At 43.9% G+C, this 12,265-nt stretch overlaps 1 protein-coding gene across 2 annotated transcripts in view; it reads right to left on the reverse strand.

Moving 5' to 3' along the window:
- LOC138283370 (uncharacterized) overlaps positions 1–12,265 on the reverse strand; it is a 188,590-nt gene that overhangs the window by 68,146 nt on the left and 108,179 nt on the right. For both annotated transcript variants that reach the window (XM_069221353.1, XM_069221355.1), the window contains one exon: positions 7,609–7,694. In XM_069221353.1, the coding sequence (XP_069077454.1) occupies positions 7,609–7,694 (86 nt within the window). The remainder of the gene's footprint in view (positions 1–7,608; positions 7,695–12,265) is intronic.

A 12,265-nucleotide genomic window follows, 5' to 3' on the forward strand; every position in this document is an offset into this window, starting at 1 on the left:
GTGCCAGGACCAGTTATCCCTTATTAGTAGATTATTAGTGTTCTAGCAGCTTAGGCTGATAGAGGTAGCTACAGCAGAGCAGCTTAGGCTGAACTAGAAGACATGCAAAGCTCCAACTATACCACTTATATCATATAACACTACATCATAAGAATCACAATACTCAGAGTTACAAAAAATAAAGGTACTTTATTTTAGTGACAATGTGCCAAAAATATCTCAGAGGATATACTCCCTTAGGATGTAGGTAAAATACACAAAATATACACACAAACCAAAATCAGGTAAGTGAACAGTTAAAACAGTAGTGCAAACACTGTAGAATACAATAGGATGCAATAGGTCTAGGGGCAACACAAACCATATATTAAGAAAGTGGAATGCGAACCATTTAGGGACCCCAGGCCTACTGTAGTGTGTAGAGGGTCACTGGGAGTGTAAGAAAACACTAAGGGTGTCCAAAATACCCCACCCCAAGACCCTGAAAAGTAGGAGTAAAATTACCCTACTTCCCCAGAAACACACTAAAGTCGTTATAGGAGATTCTGCAAAGACCACAACTGACTGCAAAGCACTGAAGACAGATTCCTGGACCTCAGGACCTATAAAGGAAGGGGACCAAGTCCAAGAGGCTGGAAAGTGTACAGGGGAGGCAGGAGCCCACTAAACCCCAGATGAAGGTGCAAAATGGCTGCCTCTGGGTGGAAGAAGCTGAAGATTCTGCAGCAACGGAAGATGTCAGGAACTTCTTCTTTGCACAGAAGATGTTCCACGGTGTGCTGGAGGATGCAGAGTTGTTTTTATGCAGAAGGACCGCAAACAAGCCTTGCTAGCTGCAACGGTCACGGTTGAAGAAAAATGGTGCTGCCTGGGCCCGGGAAGGACCAGGAGGTCCCCACTTGGACGAAAAGACTGAGGGGGCGCCCAGCAACACAGACAGCCCACACAGAAGCAGGCAGCACCCGCAGAAGTACTTGAACACGGGTTCAAGAAAACTGAGCACGGGGATCATCTCAACACTGCAAAAGAGGGTCCCACGAAGCCAGTGGTCAACTCAGCAGGTTGAGCAATGCAGGACGGAGTGCTGGCGACCAGGGCTGTGCTGTGCATGAAGGATTCCTTGCAAAAGTGCACAGAAGCCCTAGCAGCTGCAGTTCAGGCAGTACACAGGATTACTGTCTGGTGTGGGGAGGCAAGGACTTACCTCCACCAAATTTGGACAGATGGACCACTGGACTGTCCGGGTCCCTTGGATCCAGCTCTTGTGTTCCAGGGACCACACTCGTCACGATGAGAGGGGACCCAGAGGACCGGTGAAGCTGAAGTTTGGTGCCTGCATTAGCAGGGGGAAGATTCCTTCGACCCACAGGAGATTTCTTCTTGGCTTCCAGTACAGGGTGAAGGCAGACAGCCCCCAGAGCATGCATCACCAGGAAACGTCAAGAAAGCTGGCAGGATTAGGTGCTACAATGTCGCTGGTAGTCTTCTTGCTACTTTGTTGCAGTTTTGCAGGCGTCCTGGAGCAGTCAACGGTCGTTCCTTGGCAGAAGTCGAAGAGAGAGATACAGAGAACTCTGGTGAGCTCTTGCATTCGTTATCTGAAGAGAATCCCACAGGAGAGACCCTAAATAGCCCTCAGAGGGGGATTAGCTACCTAGTCAGGTAAGCACCTATCAGGAGTGGTCTCTGACGTCACCTGCTGGCACTGGCCACTCAGAGGCCTCCATTGTGGCCTCACACCTCTGGAGGAGCTCTGGGCACCACCCCTGGGGTGGTGATGGACAGGGGAGAGGTCACTCCCCTTTCCTTTGTCAAGTTTCGCGCCAGAGCAGGGGCTGTGGATCCCTGAACCGGTGTAGACTGGCTTATGCAAGGAGGGCACCATCTGTGCCCTTCAAAGCATTTTCAGAGGCTGGGGGAGTCTATTCCTCCCCAGCCCTTAACACCTATTTCCAAAGGGAAAGGGTGTAACACCCTCTCTCAGAGGAAATTATTTGTTCTGCCTTCCTGGGACTGGGCTGCCCAGACCCCAGGAGGGCAGAAGCCTGTCTGTGGGTTGGCAGCAGCGGTAGCTGCAGTGAAAACCCCAGAGAGCTGGTTTGGCAGTACACAGGGTTCTTGCTAGAGCCTTGGGGATGCATGGGATTGGCACCCCAATACCAGATTTGGCATGGGGGGACAAGTTCATGATCTTAGACATGTTACATGGGTATATTCGGAGTTACCATTGTGAAGCTACACATAGGCATTGACCTATATGTAGTGCACGCGTGTAATGGTGTCCCCGCACTCACAAAGTCCGGGGACATTGCCCTGAACTATGTGGGGGCACCTTGGCTAGTGCCAGGGTGCCCTCACACTTAGTAACTTTGCACCTAACCTTCACCAAGTGAAGGTTAGACATATAGGTGACTTATAAGTTACTTAAGTGCAGTGTAAAATGGCTGTGAAATAACGCTGACGTTATTTCACTCAGGCTGCAATGGCAGTTCTGTGTAAGAATTGTCTGAGCTCCCTATGGGTGGCAAAAGAAACGCTGCAGCCCATAGGGATCTCCTGGAACCCCTATACCCTGGGTACCTAGGTACCATATACTAGGGAATTATAAGGGTGTTCCAGTGTGCCAATCAGAATTGGTAAATGGCCACTAGCCTGCAGTGACAATTTTAAAGGCAGAGAGAGCATAGGCACTGAGGTTCTGATTAGCAGAGCCTCAGTGACACAGTTAGGCACTACACAGGGAACACACATTCAGGCCACAACTATGAGCACTGGGGTCCTGGCTAGCAGGATCCCAGTGAGATAGGCAAAAACAAACTGACACACAAGTAAAAATGGGGGTAACATGCCAGGCAAGATGGTACTTTCCTACAGTGACACACACACTTGTTGTCCTTACAAGGTGGGAAATTACATGTATATATAATTGTCTATACTTACTGCACCTGTCATTTCTTATTGGAATTTTTTTGTGTGTTGTGTGATATGCACACTATCTTGTTGGTGTTGCAGGTTGACAGTGACAAAAGCAATATGCACATATACTCTGGTTGATATCCTTTATGCGTGCCGAGTGATACGTACAGTGTTTGCACACTGCATGCCAAATACAAGAATTTGCTACTTGACAGTGACATGCACACTTATTGCCCTTCGCTTCAAATTCCTACACAGATAACCATTTATACTGAAGTTTGTTTACATTTGGTAAATTAATTCTGTTGTCTCTATGTTTTTAAGTGTTTTCTCAACAATCATCACTATGCAGACTGTCAATGCTTCTCCACCATTCTAGCAAGCACCAGGATATCCTCCTATAATATGGAAAACCTGGTTTAGAACCTTTACAAAGTATTAGGGTGGAACTGGGGGCAACAGTTATTATCCAGAGAGGAAAAGATTTTTCTCTTGAGCATAATTTAGATTTTGAAGAGCAGGTAATAAATGGACACTTACAACCACTGCATGAGGTTTCTGATGAAGAGAATGAGCTTGATGAATATCACAAAGCACTCGTCAAAAAGCAGGAAAAACAATCTAATGTTCAACCAAGTTTCACTGTCAATAGACACAAATTTTTCACTTCTGAGCAGCACCAGGAGGTCTCGTACGTGTCAGCTTTCTGTATTTTGGCTGCTGACTGTGGGTTTGTGATTTCACCACCTAATTGATCAGAGATCAACTTTTTGTAGGATGCCGAGACAAAAAAGTTCAGGAGAAATTGCTTACTTTAAAACATCTGTCACTTGCTGAGACCACTGATGTAGTCAAAAACACTGAGATTTCACATGAGGCATCTAAGGAACTAATAAAAAAAGAGATTTTTGGGGTCCATGCAGTTACAGAAAGTGTTGCAAAAGATCAAAGTGTTTCTAGGTTTGGGTCCTGGAAGAAGAAATGTGATTACACAAAGGGGATAAGGATCAATTTCTAAACTAAAGAACATTTGCTTCAGATTAACATTTCTGACTCTCTCCCATGGGACGTCGTTGTCCTGTAAAAAGTGTAACTTGTTAAAATTGTGGAAAGGTGGGCCGTTTCGCCATGGTCTGTCAGGGCAGTAAAAATAGAGTGAGTATTCTTACTGAATTTGAAAGCAGTGATGAATCACTGGAGGTTATGGAGAAGTTAAAATGTGTGGTGTTCATAGTCAAAAGGGGAGATGAATGTGGCAGTGTTGATCCCTCAATTGATGTTTGTGTTGATGGGAATATTCTGAACTTACTGGTGGATTTTGATGCCAAAATGACCATTATCACAGGAGAGTTATTCTCCAGTAAGTGGTCAAGGAAAGAGTTGTTGCCACCCAATAGATATCCAGTATCATGTGAAGGAAAAAAATGATTTAGTTGGGTATTTTGAAGGTTCATTGCATTTCAATGGAAAGACCATTTCTAGCAAAGTTTATGTGGCCAAAAAAGGGTTCCATTTATTAGAATGGTGTCACCAACACTTGTTTGGGATGACACTGAGACCTGGAAAATAAAGTTCAGGTTTCAATTGTGGGGGAGGACATTCAGCCACATCCTCATTGTGATTCATCTTTTAGCAATTCATGGAATAAAAAGTTTAAATGAGTTTTAAATAACAGTCTGAGCAATATCAAACGATTTAAACATAAGATTCAGGTTCAAGATGGTGCTTTGTCTGTCAAGCATTAGTTGAGAAATATACCTTTCATTATAAGGAAAGACTTAGCAGACATTTAGAAAAAACAAATGTGTATTGATGGGGTTTTTGAGACTGTAGAATCATTTTTGTTACTGTATTCCCTGGTCATTGCTAGGAAGAAAATAGGGAATTGAGAGTTTATGTTGATTTTATAAGTTTAAACAAGATGATTTGGGTGGATTCCCAACCTTTGCTTTGTATTGATGACATTATAACTGCATATAACCAGGTCATATTAGATCAGTTGTGCAGCTATCTCATGGCTTTGTGTCGCCTGTTAGGACTTTTCAGTTTAAGAGAATGCCATTTAGCGTCTGCTGCCTCAGTTTTCCAACGGTTTATGGAGTCTGTTCTACATGGCATAAAGAAAGTAGTCACTTTTCAGGACTATATTCTAATAACAGCTAAGGATATGCAAGAACATGTTGAATTGGTGCAGTTAGTGTTAGAAAGACTTGACCAGGCTGGCATTGTGGCTAAACTGAAGAAATGTGAATTTGCCAAATTCAAATTTCACATGGAGTATTTAGATCATGCAATTTCTGAACGTGGGGTAGAACCACGTCCTGGTATGTTTGAAGTAATTAGAAATGCTTCTATTCCTAATAGCAAAGAACAGGTTGCCTCTTTTTTGGTTGTTTGTGTATTTTATGCAAAATGTATCAAAGGTTTTCCTAGCAAGACAGAAAATGCAAGGGCATTGTTAAAGAACATAATGTGTCATCTGGGATGTCAAATGTCAAACAGAATTTGACAATTTGAAAGAAAAGATTGGGTCAGCCAAGAATTTGGCACCATTTGATTCTACTAATCGGTGTTTATTCACTGTTGGTACCAGCAATTGTGGGTTAGGGGCACCTTTCTCTCAGAAGAGTTATAAAGGTGAAAGAACAGAAGGTTTTGCAATTAGGGCACTGTGTGACACTAAGAAGATGTTTTGTATCACAGAAAAGGAGCTGCTCGCAAGTTGTTGTTCATAAGAACATTTCAGATGTTTTGTTTGGGGGAGGAAGTTTACATTATTGATGGACCATAAGCCATTTGTGAGTATTTTGAGTGAATGTGTTATCAAGGATCATATGCCTACGATTGCCAGATTGAGCTTGAAATTGTTGCAAATTTTTTTGGACATCCAGGGTATTTAACAAGGGAAGAATATTAGGGCTGATTATTTGTCCAGGTCACCACCATGTATGATTTTATTGAGTGCACGGGGGGGCGATGAGGAGTGCCTCATTGCCTGCGCTGATGTGTGCAGCAAGAGTAGTTTTTTTGAAGAGGATTGATTCAATTGTCTAGAATTGCATGAGGATTTGTTATTGGTCCACAAGTATGTTGTTGAAAGGTTTACCTTCCAAGGCTTCTACCTTATTTTAAGGGTGTAGATGGATTATCCCTGGAAGAAAACTATACGTTGATGAGTGGTGATACATTTGTACCTCCCACAATGCTGAGAGCCAGACTCATACGTCCTGGGCATGAGGGTCATTTAGGGCAGATCATGACTAAAAGGAAAATATGTTCTGTGGATTGGTGGCCCAGTATGGATACGGATATTGTTCAGGATGTTAGGGGGTGTATAATCTGCTCACCTAGTGACAAATCTCTTAAAATAGTGACACCTCCTCTTCATCCAGTTGAGCTGCCCAAGAGACCGTGAGCAAGTTGGCAGTGGATTTCTTTGGTCCTTTCAGTGCCCTTCCTCACAGGTTTAGGTATGCTCCTGTAGTGGTTGATTGTTACAGAAAATGGTGGGAGGTTAAATTGACTGATGAGACAAACACTTTGCTGTCATCACATTTTTTCAAAGATTTTTCTTAGCAAGGGTTTCCATATAATAGGATTAAATTTGTGTCCAAGGAGATGAAATAATATTTGATGAGATAGAAAGTATTAGTCTCAAAGGGATTGCTTTGTATCATCCCCATGCAAATGGATTGCTGGAAAAGATGAATAATACATTGGCTGAATGTGTCCAATGGGTGGTTAAAAACAAAGCAGATGTACGCAAAGCTGAAGAAAGTGTGTTGTTGTCCCATCGCACAAGTCCCAATGGGGTCACTGGCAAGACTCAGTTTGAAATACCAAGAAGTTGCGTGCTGGCATTTGAAATCTGTCCTGCATGGTTATAGAGATGGCAACTACATTCAGAGCATGAATAAGTCATGAACATGAGTATCCCTCCCAAAGTTTTAATTTTCCAAATGAAGTTGAAACAGTGGTTTGATGGAAAGCAGCGGGTCACTGTGATTGGGAGAAAGATCCAAATTGGGGATTGGTTAGGTATTAATAAACCAGCACATGTGTCAAAAAGTTTGCCAAAGTTCAGAGAACCAGTGAAGTGTGAGGCAGTGATCGGTCGCTCGATCAGAGTAGGTGTTCATGAATGGAGGAATTTAAGCAGGGTAGTGATAATGAACAGTGACTGTGATATGAAAGACGACCACATGCCAGATGCTTGTAATTATGATATGCAGGCCATATCTGACAGGAGGGTTGTCTTACCTGACAGTCCTGGTTTTAGGGATGAGCAAACTTATGGGAGGGAGAGAAGAGTGATCAAAAACCAGCAAGGTTTCTACTTAGATGTACATTCATCACATTTTGTAATGCATATTCTCAAGTTTCTTTCACATTGCATTTTGTTCACCGGATATTTTGTTCAATTGTTTTCGTTTTTTATAATGTATATTTTGTTGTTATTTTGCATTTTAGGTTTATAGGGTTTCAGTAAGTGAGGAGGATGTTGTTGTAATTTGTAGTTCTTTGCGTATTCTACATTCTGCCATGGAATGTGATGATTTGACTAAAGTGGCAGTTGGTTCCTGGTGCTGCTCTGGGCTGGACGTGATTAAAGCACCTTGAGGAATACCTCACGGTATTATGAAGATTACACTTACACACTTCCGTATGCTCTTAAAATATCTATATACTCACTCTGGTGTTTTAGCTTTCAAAAGTGTTTTGACTGGAGACTTCAGATGAGGCCTCTTCTGGGTCTGGGTCTGGGTCTGGGTCTTGGTCTGTAAAATGTACACTTAGTTCATTAGAAAGAAAACTGATTTTGTGAACGCACACAAAAAGCCATCCAAACTGCAGTTTATTTAGACATGTCTAGTTTTAAAAATACTGTAGGTATCATCAGTTTGACACAGGGCTGGATAGGCATTTGGCTAAAGGAATTCCTCTTCTGTAGGACTCAAATGAATGACAAACCATGGTTATACTGCTGTCCTTGCAGAGTCTGACTGAAGAAGCTTCAGGGTCAAAAGTCAAAAACATCTTTATTTTGGCGCTATCAGCAAAGGCCATAAAAGCATATATTAAAAAACAATAAATCGCACATTAAAAGATCGTCATAGCAAGCTCCCAGCCACTTAACAGATTTACGTCCAGATATATTACAACAATCTTTCCCTGACACGAAGTGCTTCGCCAAAAAAGTTGCAACATTGAGGCAAATACTTGTTTGATTCAAAGGAATACAAAAGGCACATAGCAGCTTTGCAATCCCTAATATTATAAGCAATAAAAATAGGCTTTTATGAATCCTTAAATTAGAAAAAAAACAAAAACATAAAATGTAAGGTACACTGCTGGAATTTCCATCACAGGGGCAAGGTCCTGCTGGCAACAGCATTAGTTTTTGGGAGGGAAATGCTACAAGATGGTGAAAATCCACATTCTCAAACTAGTCAGGACAAAGCGATGTGTGCATTTGTCACCCATGTTAAGTAAGCTTGAAAACCTTCAGGGAGACTATTGGAGGTATACTTTATATAATTAACTGTTAGGGGGTTAATATAGTCACTGATCTTTGAGCGTGTACAAATCCGACACCCCCCATTTGCTCCCCAGAGGAAGTAAGGTGTGACCCCGCCCCAGTTGCCCCTTCTCTCCGAGTGGCGGTGGTTCAGCTGCTCAGTTTCCTTATTTACGGCCCTCATCGCTCGTCTAATAAAACCATACAATTATGCAAACGAGGAGGTGGATTTAGTCGTGACAGTTAATTTTCGTTTCCCCGTGCTCGCTCTCCAACGGCCAAAAAAGCACCAGCCTACACAACCAGGAAGAGATTGGTAACAAAGTCAGCAAGGTCAGTGGGGCTCTTAACGCCCAAGAAAAAGAAGTAGGTACAGGGGCACAAGGGCAGGGAAGAAAATGTAACCACACACCCGCAGATTACTAAAATAATGGGCGTTTTTGTCCTAGTATTCTCCGCCTTCTTGGCCCCATTCTTCACAGGACTCGAGTTCTCAGCGATAGTTCCTTGGCAGAAGAGGTGAAAAAGGGGTTCCAAAATACATGCAAAGAACATCGTCCAACAGGGTTTTCACAATCTAAAGTTAAAATGTGTAGGAGGCTGGCCTAGCTTATCCTGGGTATCAATGGTACTTACACCTTGTGCCAGGTCCAGTTATCCCTTATTAGTAGAGTTTAGTAGTGCTCTAGCAGCTTAGGCTGATAGAGGTAGCTATAGCAGAGCAGCCAAGGCTGAACTAGGAGACATCCAAAGCTCATGCAATACAGATTATATCATATAGGTACTAGATCATAAGAAGTACAATACGCATAGTTACTAAAAGCAAAGGTACTTTATTTTAGTGACAAAGTACCAAACATATCTCAGATGATATACTCCCTTAGCAGGTAAGTAACATACACAAAATATACACAACTAACCAAATCAGGTAAGTAAAACAGTCAGAAAATAGTGCAAATACTGTAGAATACAATAGGATGCAATCGGCCCAGGGGCAACACAAACCATATACTAAGAAATTGAAATACGAACCACGAATGGACCCCTAGGCTAGTGTAGTGTGTAGAGGGTCACTGGGAGTGTAAGAAAACACCAAGGGTGTAAAGGATACCCCACCCCAAGACCCTAGAAAGTAGGAGTAAAGTACTACTATTTCCCTAGAAACATACTAAAGTCGTTATAAAGGATTTTGCAAGGACCACAACAGACTGCAAAGCATGGAGGAAGGATTCCTGGACCTGAAGACCTGCAAAGGAAGGGGAACACTCATTGAACAAAATACCAGAGCACACCAAAAGGTAGTCCAAACAATAAATGGCAAAGTCCATAAAGAATTCTTCTTCTTCTTCCAACGAATAATCTTTATTTCGGGTGAGTATAAAAATACACAAAACAGCCAAAACGTGTTTCGTCCAAAGGACTTTTTCAAGGCGAATTGTAATGCAGGTGGATGAAATCATATGCGTAAGGGTTGAGATGTCAAAGTCCAGCGAAGAGAAAGCGGCGTTCACAAGTACAAATGGAACAGCAAATCACTGTAAAGTGGTTTCTCGAGAAGAGTCTCAGGGCATCAATATAAGAGAATCATGATGGAATGTGGAAGGGTACACGCAGATTAACGTCGGATTAATCAGACTGACTTGTTCTCACTACGCTCTTTGCGGGCTTACTATGGCCTTCCACATTCCATCATGATTCTCTTATATCGAGGCCCTGAGACTCTTCTCGAGAAACCACTTTACAGTGATTTGCTGTTCCATTTGTACTTGTGAAAGCCACTTTCTCTTCACTGGACTTTGACATCTCAACCCTTACGCATATGATTTCATCCACATGCATTACAATTCGCCTTGAAAAAGTCCTTTGGACGAAACACGTGTTGGCTGTTTTGTGTATTTTTATACTCACCAGAAATAAAGATTATTCGTTGGAAGAAGAAGAAGAATTCTTTATGGACTTTGCAATTTATTGTTTGGACTACCTTTTGGTGTGCTCTGGTATTTTGTTCAATGAGTTTTCCAGCACAGCTCATAACTTTGTTATCACCAGTGCAGTGGACACCTGGGTGTTTGGGTGTCATACCGGACATAGCACCCTAATATTATAATTAAGGACTAACTAGCCTTTCATCATAACTACGGATGTGCGGACTCTATAGCATCAACCACCTTTCCCTCTTTCTTCTTAAAGGAAGGGGACCAAGTCCAAGAGTCGCTAAGGTGTCCGGGGGGCAGGAGCCCACTAAACCCCAGATGAAGGTGCAAAATGGCTGCCTCGGGTTGGAAGAAGCTGCAGGTTTTGCAACAACGAAAGGAGGAAGTTCTTCTTCGTGCAGAAGATGTCCTACGGCTTACTGGAGGATGCAGAGTTGTTTACTTGGCAAAATACCGCAAGCAAGCCTTGCTAGCTGCAAGAGTCACGGTTGGAGAAAAAGGGGGCTGTCTGGGCCCAGGAAGGACCAGGATGTCACCACTTGGGAGAGGAGGGGGCTCTCAGCAACATAGAGAGCCCTGAGACAGGAAGGAAGCACCTGCAGGAGTCTTGAACACAGGTTCAAGAAGACTGAAAACGGCGGCTGTCTCAACACTGCAAAGAGAGGTCCCACGACACCGGAGATCAACTAAGGGAGCTGAGCATCACAGGATGGAGTGCTGGGGACCTAGGCTCGGCTGTGAATGCAGGATTTCTTGGAAATATGCAAAGAAACCCTTGTAGCTGCAGATCACGTGGTGCACAGAATTACTGTCTGGGGAGTGGAGGCAAGGACTTACCTCCTCCAAATTTGAACAGTTGGACCACTGGACAGTCTGGGTCACTTGGGTCCACCACCTGTGTTCCAGGAGCCACCCTCGTCAGGATGAGATGGGACCCAGAGTACCGGTGATGCTGAAGTTTGGTCCCTGCTGAAGCAGGGGGAAGATTCCATCGCCCCAAAGGAGATTTCTTTGTGGCTTCCAGTGCAGGGTGAAGATAGGCAGCCCCCAGACCATGCACCACCAGGAAACAGTCTAGAAAGCCGGTAGGATTAGGTGCTACAATGTCAATGGTAGTCTTCGGGCTACTTTGTTGCAGTTTTGCAGGCGTCCTGGAGCAGTCAGTGGTCGATCCTTGGCAGAAGTCGAAGAGAGAAGTGCAGAGGAACCCTGATAAATTCTTGCAAGTTGTAATCTGAGGAAAAGCCCACAGGAGAGACCCTAAATAGCCCTCAGAGGAGGATAGGCCACCTAGTCAGGTATGCACCTATCAAGCGGGGTCTCTGACGTCACCTGCTGACACTGGCCACTCAGAGGCCTCCAGAGTCCCCCCACACCTCTGGAAACAAGATGGCAGAGATCTGAGACACACTGGAGGAGCTCTGGGCACCACTCCTGGGGTGGTGATAGACAGGGGAGTGGTCACTCCCCTTTCCTTTGTCCATATTCGCACCAGAGCAGGGACTGGGGGTTCCCTAAACCGGTGTAGAATGGCTTATGCAAGGAGGGCATCATCTGTGCCCTTCAAAGTATTTCCAGAGGCTGGGAGAGGCTACCCCTCCCCAGCCTTTAACACCTATTTCCAAAGACAGAGGGTGTAACACCCTGCTCACAGAAGAAATGCTTTGTTCTGCCTTCCTGGGACTGGGCTGCCCAGACCCAAGGAGGGCAGCACCCTGTCTGTGGGGTGGCAGCAACTGTAGCTGCAGAGAAAACCCCAGAGAGCTGGTTTGGCAGTACTGGGGGTTCAGAGTGGAGCCTCCAGGATGCATGGAATTGGCTCCCCAATTCCAGATTTGGAATGGGGGGGGACAATTCCATGATCTTAGACATGTTACATGGCCATATTCAGAGTTAC

The sequence above is a fragment of the Pleurodeles waltl genome, chromosome 3_1, assembly GCF_031143425.1.
Source record: "Pleurodeles waltl isolate 20211129_DDA chromosome 3_1, aPleWal1.hap1.20221129, whole genome shotgun sequence".
NCBI classification, from domain to species: domain Eukaryota; kingdom Metazoa; phylum Chordata; class Amphibia; order Caudata; family Salamandridae; genus Pleurodeles; species Pleurodeles waltl.